Raw genomic sequence first — 12,638 nt, forward strand, 5'->3', positions numbered from 1 at the left:
CCGAGGAAGGGGCTGGGGGCCCTGGCTCCGCCTCGGGCTCCTCGGCCGCCTCCACCTTGATGCTCCTGGGCGCTGCTGGGGGCTCGCTGCTGCCCCCGTTCTGGGGGGCCGTTCTGGCCTCTCCATTGGTGGCCTCGCCCAGGGCTTTCCTGTCCAGTCCTGGTGATGAGGTGGACCCCAGGCCCAGGTCGGAGGAGGCCAGGGGGCCGTGCAGGGCAGTGAGCTGCTGAAAGCCGGGTAGACTGTCTGCAGGGAGACCCCAGGGGCCAGACTTCAGGGCTGGAGCAGGACCTGCCTGGGCCAGACCTGAGGAAGGGGCAGGGTGGGAAGGGAGAGCTGGGCTGGGCTGGGCAGAGGTGGTCGAGGGCCAAGACCAAATTGACCCTCTCGTGTCTCATGGACTAGCCCCCTCCCAGCCCTCAGAGGGGGCCCCTGGGGCTCACCTGGGGGTAGCTTGGCCGAGGGGTGCCCGACTCCTGGCGAGTAGATCTCAGCCTTAGAGCCTGGCTGGCAGACCATGTGGTTGGTTACCAGGTGGCTGTAGAGGATGTCCCTTGTGGTGGAGATGAAGCCACAGCTGTGGCAGACACCTGCAGATGGTCTGTGGTGTCAGGGCCCTGGAGCCAGTGGGCTCCACAGACACCCCCTGACCCGCCTCCTGCCCCCTTCCCAGCCTGCTTACCGCTCTGTGTGTCTGTGTGCACCTTGAGGTGCCGCTCGCAGTTGGCCTTGGTGGTGAAGGCCGACAGGCAGATGAGACACACGAAGGGGCGCTCGCCTGGAACACAGGGCCCAGTGAGGGGCCGTGACGTGGGCTGTGTGTGGAGGGCTCTTCAAGCCTCCCAGGACCCCGGCCCGGGCCCAGCCCCAAGCTGACCATCCAGACAGCCACAGAGGGGCCTCATGCCCTGGGAGCTGTGGGAGGCTGTGTGGTATGGTGGGAGGACCACACAGGCACATCTGTCGCCTGGGCGCAGTGGGCCCGCTATCAGCAAGCAGGCGGGGGTCCTGAGGGGGCGTGGAGCCTCACCGCTGTGGCTGCGCATGTGGATCTCCAGGGAGCTGGCACTGGGGCAGCTTTTGCGGCACTGAGGGAAGGGGCAGACACGCTCGTTGGGGTATGGCTCCTTGGGCTTCTCGTCAGCGGCGGCTGCGGCAGGGGAGCCGGCACTCTGGCGGCTGGCACAGTAGTACAGGAGGTGAGCTTGCAGGTTCCGCTCACTGCGGTACCAGATGCCACAGTCCTTGCAGGGGAAGACATCTTCTGTGGGGCAAGAGGTGGGTGAAGCCTGAGGGGACATTCCAGAAGCAAAAGGGGCCGCCTGCAACCCAGGGCCAGGCAGTGGACTCTGCAACGTGAGGGCTCTGCCCTGGCTGCCTCTGGCGTCTTCCTGCTTTAAGCAGTAGGTGCTTCCTCCTCCCATCACAGCTGCCCTTTCTTATCTGTCCTTTTATAACCCAGGATGCCCTCCAGGCTGCCTTCCAACAGTGAACCCCATAAGGAGATGCTGTGGCCTCATGGGGTGTTCATGGGAGGAGCATGGGCATGCTAGTGGACACCTGCAGGAGTGAGACGGGTCCAGGACGGGGTTGTGTCAGTTATTCAGTGGGGGTGACCATGTACAGGTGAGGAAGGTGGGCAAGTGTGTGCTGGTGCATTTGTGTTGGCAAGGGGGCTGTGAGGGATGGTGTGGACCCTGGTGCTTGTGGAGGATGAAACAGGTGTGCATGTGAACAGGTGTGTGAGTGGCCAGGCACACAGGGACCAGGTGCACGAATCCCCTGCACTCAGGCACCAGGATGAGAGTTGAACATGGCTCTGGGTGGCTTCTGGGGTGGGGGTGGGCAGGAGGTGAAGCCAGGAGCTGCAAGGAAGAGGAGCCCTTTCTGTCCCTGTGTTACCCCCCATACAGGTGGATGGTTCCACATCAGGTACTGACTGAATGGTCACAGTTGAATCCACCAAACTGACGACAAATAAGCTGCCTTTAATTTTTCAGTTTATAGGAGTTTGGATCGCAGGGCTGATTTTTCCAGCAGGTGAAGATTTCTCTGATGGCTGCTTCACCCGTTCTCTGGTTCTCAGTGTGTTTTTATAGCAGAATTTAAAGGAATGTTCTGTTTGTCTGCCCCCGCTCTGTGGCCAGCTGCCTCTTGGCTGAAGATGGTCAGGGGAGGGCTTGTTCTGCACCTTGATTTAGAGGAGGGATGAAGGACCTGGGGTTCCTTATCATCTGGTTTCTACTTCTGCAGGTTAGGATGTGTTTCTCAGCCTGGCTTCTCCGATGTTTGTCCTGGGCCCATAACTGTTGCACAGGTGCTCCTCCCCCACCCAGGAGGCTGCCAGGTTTCCCATTTTCTCCACTTCTCTTAAGGAATTTAGTACCTGCCTGGGCGAGGTGGCCACCCTCGTGCCCCCTACTTGCAGTTTTTCTGCTTCTGTTCCCTTTCTACTGTTTACTCTGCTTTTCAAGTTCCCTTTTATTTGGGGGCTCAAGGCAGCTCTGTTCTGTATCAGCTGAGGCCTTAACCTGAAATGGGAACCTGAGGCCACCAGTGTTTTTTTAAAAATGTATTTGCAAGGTCAGCGCTGGGGACTGTGCTGCTGGCCTCAGAGTCAAGAGAGGGGTCAGCGCGCTGGAGGCCAGCTCAAGCCACAGTGACCCAGGACTGACCACAGGTGGGCTGACCAATGGTCAAGTCCTGGGTGGGCACAGCCCAAGTAACTTGCACAAACACCTCGAGCTGGTATTACCATTATCCCCACTTAACAGGTGAGAAACTTCCCAGAGTGGTGGAGTCTCAAGAATTAAACTGGGGCCCTGGCCAGCTCTGTTGGTTAGAGCCATAAGCCAGCGTTGTGGGTTCAATCCCTGGTCAGGGCACATACAAAAATCAACCAATGCATGCATAAATAAGTGGAACAATAAATTGATTCTCCCCCTTCCTCTCTCTCAAAATCAATAATTAAAAAAACCAACAAAAACAATTGGACATAGCAGATACCACCTCCTTTGGTGGACATCTCTCCCTGGGAGTCTCATCCTGCCCAGGGAGCTTGTGGAGCTCTGACTGTGCCCTGAGCCCTAGCAGACGTCTCCCAGCCAATTAGAGGTCAGCATGCTCAGCAGAGCTCTCCTCACTGACTCTCCAGCCAACAAAGGTGCAGACCAACATCCACCGAGCCAGCCACACCGAAGTTCCTGGCCTCCTGATTGCTGCCGCCTCCTCACCCACCCAACTAGCCGGCTGGTCCCTGTGGACTCCAATGTCCCATCAGGCTATGCCTTAGCTGCATCCACTTGCATCCAATGACCTTTGACTTGCTCAAAAAGCTTCCTCTTACAATTTTGCAACCTCACAGTTACCACCCAGCAGCCATGGTGATTTTAAAACCAGATTGGATCACAACCTTTACTGTTTAAAGCCTCTAGAGCGGTCTCCTTGCTCTGAGAAGAAATCCCATTCTTGCCTGGAACCACCCTCAGATCTGCCCAGTTTGCGCTTGCCGCACTGCCTGGCTCCAACCACAGTGACCACCTCCTGGGCCTTGGTGGGTGACCACTCAGCTGCTCTTTCCCGGTATGCAGGTCCAAACCTGACTGCTCTCATGTCCGAGCAACTTTCCCAGCACCCCACAAAAGTAGCCCTGCTACTGTCTGACCACGTCATTGCTTTCCTTCCTGGGACGTACCCTCCACTGCTGCCACCACCTCCAAGTAAGGTCACCTCTCTGGTCTATGGGTCCTTTCAGGCGTGGCCAGCGCCCTGCCTCGGTGATCCTGGTGCCTCCACCTCTTAGTTCAGTGTGGATATTAAACAAGTATTTGTGGAATGTGTGAATCCCACTTAACTCGCACAACAACTCTCCGAGGCTTAGTGTGTGCTGAGAAGGGGGGCAGTACCAGTGTTTAGTGGGCCGGGCCAGGGGTGGCCCACATGCCAGCAAAGGCTGAGAAACAGAAACCTGCTCTGCTTCAAAGAGGGAGGCACAGACTCAGGTTTGTGCTTGTTTACTGGATCTTTCCAATGTATGACCCGGGCCCTGGGGACCCTGCTGCCTCTGTGCCCTAGCTAGTTGCATGCTGCTGCCCTGCCTCCCTGCAGCCTGCTCAGGGCTGCCCCATCACTATTCATGAGCCAACCTTGTTGCTCTCATGAACTCGCTGCAGCCTGGAGCCCCTCCCCCTCCTGGAACCCCTCTTTCAAGTTCCCCGTGCATGTCTCCTGCAGCACACTTCCTCCTCTGTTCTGATCCCGTGGTCACAGATCTTGTAGATCTTGAGCTCCTCGGTACCACCTGCAGCCCTGCGCCTGGGGACTGTGCTGGTCCTCCCAGGCCCCCGGGGTGGCCCGAGGGTGGTACTCACTGTTGATGACGGCTGTGGCCAGGATGGATGCCATGCCAGCTTGCTGGGGCAGGAGCTGGATGTCAGTGTGTGAGGGAGCCAGGCCCTCGGGCTCTGCAGGCTCCTTCTTCACAGGGTGGTTGGGGGTGCTGTGGGGCTCGGCTGTGAGGAGCACGCTCAGCAGTCCCCCTGCTGGCACTGGCTTGGTGAGCCTGCACCAGAGGGCTCCATCTGCAGGGGTAAGGGCACGGTGATGGGAGGACCAGCAGCTCCAGGCCCACCACAGCAGCTCTGCAAAGACTCCCCTCTTATCTTCTCGAGCACCTCATCTGAGAGACCAGAGTTTTGAAGCCCAGGATGGGGGATGGAGCCAAGGCCACAGTTAGGGAGTGACCAGGCCTGGTGCACAGCTGTGGCTGGTTGGTTTCCACAAGTCCTGCATCTGTGGGGCAGCTGGGTTGGTCCCCCAGGCCTACCCTAGCGTTCCTTGGGCTTCCTTGCCCTGAGCTGAACCCATTGAGTGGAAATTGAGGGAGTCAGCGGAGCTTCTCTGTTTTCCAGGAGCGGGGTGGCATGGAGGACAGGTGGCAGAGCGCCTGGGTAGCCACTGGGCCAGGCCCTGGACTGGCAAGCCTGCTCCATTCAACTCTGCTGGTGCACTGTTCTCAAGGTGGCCTGCAGGGGGCAGCCTTATCCAACAGGACCCTGGCGAGCTGCCCAATAATCCACCTCCAGTGTCCAGCACAAGGCTACTAGCTGCAAGGACCCTTGTCCTGCCTGGACAGACACAGGTGGCTGGAGCCCTGCTGACCAGGCTAGGAAGAAGGGTGGGCCAAGTCGTGCTAACTGACCCATCTCCTGGCTGGGTGTATAATCTCATAGCTGACTACTCACTGCCAAGACCCAGCCCTCTCCGCTAGCTGCTTTCTGGGTCCTTGGAGTACCCCTTGGTGGGGAGGAGGGGCCAACCCCCCCCACCCCCGTGGATGGGGAAACTGAGGTACAGAGGGTGAAGCGTTGGGACCAGGTGCATGGTTGACTGCAGGGCAGGATGGAAAGCCCAGGTCCCCAGATGCTGAGCCCAGCATCCGTTCTGCACCCCTGCCAGGCCCTGGCAGCCTCCAGGTGGGTAGGGGCTGGGCCGAGGAGCTGGTCACAGGACTGTTGCTTATCTCCAGTGGCCTTTGGCTCTGTCTGGAAGTCAAAGCCACCCTCAGGACGGAGCTCTGCCTCCACGGGGTGTTCAGCCAAATGTGTTGTGTGCTCAGGAGGTGGTGGTGAGGGTGACACCCCCCAGAACATTTTAGCAAAATGGGGAATGAGGTATGTTTCCTGCGGTCAGTAGGTGCACAGCCCTCCTGGCTGGTCACATGGCAAACAGCCCTCTTGTCTGTAGAAATCACGAGGATGTCTCCACATCCTCCCCTGGGGCCTGAGCCTCATTTGTAATGGGGAGGGGGGCAGGGTCCACACCACCCTGACCCTCACACACTGGAAGCCACGCCACACCTTCCTCAGGAATAAGACCACTCAGGGCAGCAGGGCTGTGGTGATGGAGATGGGAGCCCCTGCATCTGCCTGGCCTGGACTCTGAATTGAGAAGGTGAGGGGGGCAAGGACCCCATCTTGTTCTCCCTCCTCCCCACCCAGGCTCTGCCTCCAGGAACCCTCCCTCCAGAAGGTGCAGGGAGGCAGGAGTGGCCCAAATGCACAGGCAGGTCCAGTTGGCACCTGTTGCCGGGTCCCTGGCCTGGGCTCCTCCGCTGCCCTGGAGGTATCCCTGAGCCCTGAGAGCGGTCCTGGCTTCCTGAGACCCTGCTCCCCCATTCCAGGGCAGACATCTGTGCGACCCCAGGTGGGCATTAATCGGGTGCTAGGGGTGTGTTGGCCAGTCCCTTGGCCCGGCCCAGAGCAGGCTGGTTTCCCTTTAAGAGCCGGCCTTGGGAGAGGACCTCCACCTTCCGGAAGGCAGAGAGGGAAGCGCCAGATACCAACCCTTCCTGTGGATCTCCACATTGGCCTCAGCCTCCGTCAGGGCCCGGGGCAGTGTCTTCAGCCAGCAGGCTTCGTCCTCCAGCAGCAGGGTCAGGGCCGGGCTCTGAGGGGCAGAAAGGAGGGGGTCAGCACGGACAGAGAATGGGAAGAGCCCAGCTAGCGGTTCTCCACGGGGCACACGCGGGGAAGCCCAAGAGACCACCTGGTAGGATGGCTAGACCAGGCTGTGGGCCTGTTCCCTGTCACATGCTGTGCTAGTGACACCTTTCAGAGCTCAGGAGCTGGGTTCTCTTGGAAACTGAGGTCCAGAGAGATCAAGCAACATATCCAAGGTCACACAGCCAGCCAGTGACAGAGGGAATTCACACACAGACCTGTGTTCTCTCCTTACCACCCCCATCCCCATCTTAGCAGGCTGCTGGGTTTTCGCGAAATCCACGGGTGCATGGGGTTGCGCCAGGCATAGGTTCCTCCCACACGGGCCCCCAGGGCCTCGATGGGGAGAGGCAGAGATGGGTCCTGAGGAGATGGCAGGCCCCCAGGAGAGGGGCTTCTGTGTCCTCCCAGACAGTGGGGTTCCCTATCCATTGCAAGGCAGGGTAGGCCCACTTTTGTTCAGACCATCTTGGGGCCAGAACATGGCAGACACTCAAAGAACACCTTCCTGGGCTCAGCCACTCACGGAGGTCCCCAAGTAGTACAATGTCCCCATGCTGAGCCTGGCTCAGTCCCTGGCCCCCTCCACATGGCTCCCGAGAACGGCCCCTTGCCCACCCAGCCTTGGGCCAGCTTGGAGAGCAGGCTGCGTCCTTCTCCCGTCTCACAGGGAGGAAAGTGAGGCTTAAGGAAGGGGGAGGGGAGGGGCAGGTCACGCCAGCCTCTTGTCCAGCAGTGTTCTCCCTCCTGGCTGGGTCTGCAAGCTGGCTTTTGCAGTATCCGGAAGGAAAGAGTTCTGGATTAGGCTCTCAAGGCTGCTGTCCGTGGGGCTTCGGAGGGGGTGGCCTGATTTCCGGAGCCCAGCTAAGGAGAGGAAACACGTGTCCCCTGTCCCAGTGCAGCCTGTGCCTGGAAACGGCTGGCCAGGGATCGGCCGCCTGCAGCCCCACTCTGTGGCCCAGCTCTTGGTTACACATGGGGTTGGGGTGCAGATCCATGGCTGGCTGGTGGGCAGGGCAGAACCGTGGCCCTTTTTGCCTGAAGAAGTGGGGGTGAGCCCTAACCGGTTTCGCTCAGTGGATATCGAGCGTCAGCCGGCGGACTGAAAGGTCCCAGGTTTGATTCCCGTCAAGGGCATGTACCTTGGTTGCGGCACATCCCCAGTAGGAGGTGTGCAGGAGGCAGCTGATCGATGTTTCTCTCTCATCAATGTTTCAAACTCTCCCTCTTCCTTCCTCTCTGTAAAAAACCAATAGAATATATATTTTTTAAAAAAAGAAGTGGGTGTGACCGCTGCTGCCTCTTGGGCCTCAGCCCCAGCACTGGACCCCGGTTCTGGGATCCTCTTCCTGGGGGTCCCCAAGCTTAGCAACTGAGTCCCATATGGAAAGTTATGTCACATGTCAACATTTGGGCACTTTTTGTTTTATGCAAATAAATGCCTTTTACTTAGAAAGGTCTGAGCATCAGGACCTTTGACTAAGGAATCAGTGTCACTTGCTGTCACCTGAAAATGCCACCATCGAAATGGCAGTGGTTTTGTGCACATGGCAGTTGGTGGGGAAGCTGCCATGGTGGGATGCCCAGGGCAGGACATGGTGTGTGGGATGTCCTCTGATGGATTCTGGACACCTCCACGCCAGGTCTGAGCCCACGCCACTCTCCTGGGCTTTGGCTGTGGGGACCACAGGGGCTCCAGAGCTGGGCATTGGGATCCAGTCCAGGCTTGACCTTCCCACTGTGACCTTGGGCAGGGCATCGCCCCTTTGACTACCTCTGCATCTTCTCCCCACCCTGTGGCAGACTCAGGGACCCTGCGAGATCAGGCCGGTGTGCCGGGCACTCCCGGTAAGAACTCCCAGCCAGGTCGGAGCACCCTGGTCATGGAACAGGTGAGCAGAGAACAGCTGGCCAGTGGGTCAGGGAGAGCTCCACCTGTCCCAGTACCACGAAGCCCTCCCTGAGTCTTGGCATCTCTCTGCAAATGGGTGATGCCCCTCCTGATCGGACTGTGGCCTGAGTCTTCTTGCTCTCTCTGGACCCATCCTTGCCCTGCCACCTGCCTGCAGGGCATGTCTCATTCATGACTCTGTGACTCAGTTTCCCCTAGGGCCATGGTTGGCAAACTGCGGCTCGCGAGCCACATGCGGCTCTTTGGCCCCTTGAGTGTGGCTCTTCCTAAGCCTTAGGAGTACCCTAATTAAGTTAATAACAATGTACCTATATAGTTTAAGTTTTAAAAATTTGGCTTTCAAAAGAAATTTCAATCGTTGTACTGTTGATATTTGGCTCTGTTGACAAATGAGTTTGCCGACCACGGCCCTAGGGCATTGGGAAGAAGCAATCTGTGTGAAGCCCTCCTTTGGAACAGCACCTGTCTGGTATGTGACCCGCACATGGCAAACAAGCCCCTACCACCAACACCCTTGCTTTTGCATTCCTGTTGGCCAATAGGACACACGAAGTAGGAGCTGTGCCTCTGGGGCCAGGAGCCTGGTGTCCACTGGGGCACCGGCCCGGCAATTGCTAAATGTCAAGTTGGGGTGGGCATCTCTACCAACGAGCCTCCTTTCACGCAGGCTGGTGGCCAGCAGCTCCCTCCTTTTGACACCTGGTGATTCTGACACTGCAGAGCAGGGGTGGGAGCTGGGTGCCAGCTAGGGGTCCCTGCTGGCTGGGACGTCTACTGGGGCTACAGCAGGGGGTTAGGCCTAGGGCAAAGTAGAATGGATGGGGGGTGCTGGCACAGCGGTGGGTGAACCAGCAGCAAAGCAGAGGCTGGGTCTCCTTGAGTCTCTAATGAATATTAATGAGTAGAGGAGGGTGAAAAAAAATTAATCTGCCTGATCCTCCGATGGGTGCTGCGGTAACGATATGAAATCTAATTATTCGTCCCAATATTTCTAAACCCTCACACTGAGACTGACAGCCTCCCGGTCGGTTTAATGCTTATCACTCTCAGGAGCGCGTGTTCGCAGCATGATAAAAACCCCCGCGCTCAGCTTTGCTGACGCTGCAGAACCCCTAATTTTCCGTGTACGTTCTAAGCTGATGGACGGACGGCAGTGGCGCCATGTCCCCGGCCAGCATTGTGCCTTCTGCCCAGAGCAGCCCATCTCTGTGTCCCAGTGGGTACTGAGCACCTGCGCTTGGTGGCTGCCCTGGCTGGGCTAGGTGACAGCCCCTATCTGTGAGGGCAAGTGAGGAGGGAGGGAATGCAGGGGCCTAAAGGGGGCTCTGTCCCAGACCCTACACCTGACTCCCAGGAGGAGATGGGTCAGGAGATCCAGAGCTTTCTGACTGACTTTCACCCCCACATTCCCTCACCCCTTAACACCAAGGTGGGCTGGTGTTATTCGGCAAATAGTCCCGAATGAATGAGGGCATGCTTTGTGCCAGGTGCAGGGGCACCATGAACAGGGGAAGGCTGGAAAAGGGTGGGGCCCAAACACCTGAGTGGCACTTGGCTCCTAGGGGTGCAGGGACCCCTGGTTCTTGGAGAGTGTAGCATGGCCTTGCCCAGCCTGCCCTTATCCCACCCCCCACACCCCCAGGCAGCCCTGAGCCAGTCCCTAGCCCTGTGCCAGGCAGCTGGACCCCCATGTCTGCTGGCTGCAGCCTGAAGGCCACCTCCCTGCCCCCAGGAGCACACTGAGCCCCGGGTGAGGGGCAAATTTCAGTCCACTCGCCCTGTGGAGGGGCTGACATAACATGGGCTGCCCCTTTATTTTCTTTCCCTTTTCCCTACTATATTCTCCCCAATTCGAGCAGCCTCGGAACAGAAGCCCTTTTCTCTGGTGATGAAGGCGCTGGGTAGAGACAGGCCTCCTTCCTAGCCTGCCTTGCCTTGTGGGCAGGGGGAGCAAGCTTGGAGGGGACTGGTCACAACTTCCCCTGGCCCTCCAGCCCAAACTAACAGAGTCGTGTGTACCACCAGCTGTTTTTCCTCCATGGGTGCCCGCAGGCTGGGTGCCCAGTCTGGGTCTAGCTCGCTCTCAGCCCCGCCAGGAGCCAGCGAGAAGCCCTGCCTGCCCTGCCTACAGCCCCGCAGGGTTGCCCCCGCTCCTCCCTCCTGGCTCCAGGGCGGCCCCACCCAGCCCAGGATAACGGGTGGCCACTTTAAATTCTCTGGGTGCATCTGAGAACACTCCTTGTTTCCCCAACAAAGAGGTCAGTGTCTGGATTCTGTGCCCACCGATAACCATCAGAAACCCTATCTCCGCCGCATCCGCTGTGACAACTTTATCTGAGGCTGTTCCCAAACCTCGCAGTGCTTCTCATGAAGCCGCATGGAGGGTGAGGTGGGGGCCCTGTTCTGGGGGAGGGTGGCCTGGCACAGGGAGCAGACAGCCCTGCAGAAGGTCAGCGGGGCCACTGGCCCTCCCCCAGGTTACCACAGGCAGGTTCCTGAGAGGGCAGAACTGGAGCAGGCCAGGGTGGGCTCTGACTGGGCTCCCCCAACTTCAGTCCTCAGTCCATCAACCCATCCTGAGAAGCCCCGCCCATGTCCCCAGCTCACCTTGCCAGAGGCAATGGCCTTTCCGTCCTCAGGCCCCTTTGTCTCCCCAGACCCTGTGAAGAACCCATTTCACAGGAGTGGAGACTAAGGCCCACAGAGGTTAATGGCACCCAAGGCCATGGGAAGGGTGGTGGTGGTGGTGGCGGCTGCTGCACATAGGATTATAACCCAGGTATGCATGATCTCCATTGAATCACTGCAGCTTTTTCATTCATTCATTCATTTGGCAAATAGTCCCGAATGAATGAGGGCATGCTTTGCGCCAGGTGCAGGGGCACCATGAACAGAACATGCAGTCCCTGATGTCTTGGCAGGATGATGGAGTGGAAAGGCCAGCAAGAAAGAAGCTGTGGAGGCTGGAAGGGAAAGTGCTGGAGAAACGGAACAAGGCTGAGAAGGGCTGAGGCCTGGTGGGACAGGAGCTGGGTATGGGCAGCTGTAGCCAGGACAGTGGGGTGAGGCCTGGAGGGGTGAGGAGGAGCACTGTGTGGGCATCAGTGGGAATGGGCCTTGGAGGAGGCAGACAATAGGGGAGGGGACAATAGTCTTTCTGGTGTGGTGGGAGGGGTCCCGGGTCTTTGACACCAGCTGAGTCCTCCTCCTGGATCCCCTGCAGGCCAGTCTGGGTTGACTCTGTAGCTGGAGCCCCTTCTTGCTGACAGCACTTCCCATACCCTGTGGCACTTTCCCAGCTCCCACAACTGCAGGTAGGGAAGCTGAGGCATGGAGAGGAAGGGTGCCAGGGACCTAGGAAAACCAGCAGCAGGTCTCCTGTCTGGACCTTGTCTCCAGGACACCCCACAATGCCCTCTTCCCTGCCCCGGTGTTCCAGCCAAGCCCAGACCTGAGCATCCCCTCGGGGCTGTCCTATGCAGAGCCAGGGGCCAACCTGGCTGGGCCCTCGCTCTGCTGACTGTTGGCTCTGTGGAGCCGGCTGGATGTGGCCCCCAAGAGCCACCCAGAGCCCAAATGTGACCTTGTTTGGAAAAAGGGTCTTGGCAGATGTGATTAAATTAAGGAAAGCCAGGTGAAATCATCCTGGGTTATCCACGTGGGTCTTAAATCCAATGACAGGGAGAGAAGAGGCAGAGGTGGGACTGATACATCTCCGAGCCAAGGAACCCCAAGGACCACCAGCAGCCACCAGAAGCTGAGGAGAGGCCTGGAATGCATCCTTCCTCCGAGACCCAGAAGAAACCAGCCCTGCCACCCCCTGGCCTCAGAACTAGGAGAGAATATAATTCGCTTAAGACACCAGATTGTGGCACTTTGTTACAGCAGCCATGGGAAACTCTTACATTCTGGGGTCCTCTCTGAACCGCCTCATGGCCAAGGTGAGTTAACAGTGCCAGGGTAAAGCTCTCGTCCAGGGCCTGACCATCATGGTCCTAGTGACCTGTTGGCACCCCAGGTCTGGGCCAGGCTACCCTTCAGTAATGTGGGAAGGGGAAGGGAGCAGCAGAGCCACAGGGCATTTCCTGTGAGGTCCCATGGACTGCTGGGTATACTGAGCAGAGGACAATGGGCTGCGATGGCTGGAAGAGGTCCCCGGGAGCAGCAGAGGCATGGACAGGCCCACGGGCTGGCAAGTGAGGAGGCAGTGGTGGGGCAGGGACGTT

The 12,638-nt window shown here is 58.5% G+C and overlaps 1 protein-coding gene across 1 annotated transcript; it reads right to left on the reverse strand.

The window, feature by feature from the left end:
• Nucleotides 1–7: 7 nt before the first annotated feature.
• Nucleotides 8–11,083, reverse strand: ZFPM1 (zinc finger protein, FOG family member 1; the record flags this gene model as incomplete). The annotated part of the gene is made up of 7 exons (XM_015562967.1): nt 11,020–11,083; nt 6,345–6,447; nt 4,371–4,580; nt 1,031–1,264; nt 683–778; nt 444–590; nt 8–306 (listed from the first exon to the last, which is right to left on the reverse strand). Coding segments are annotated over exons 3-7 (810 nt in total), but the record flags the coding sequence as incomplete, so codon positions are not given.
• Nucleotides 11,084–12,638: the final 1,555 nt, after the last annotated feature.

The sequence above is a fragment of the Myotis davidii genome, unplaced genomic scaffold (assembly GCF_000327345.1).
Source record: "Myotis davidii unplaced genomic scaffold, ASM32734v1 scaffold77, whole genome shotgun sequence".
Taxonomy (NCBI): Eukaryota; Metazoa; Chordata; class Mammalia; order Chiroptera; family Vespertilionidae; genus Myotis; species Myotis davidii.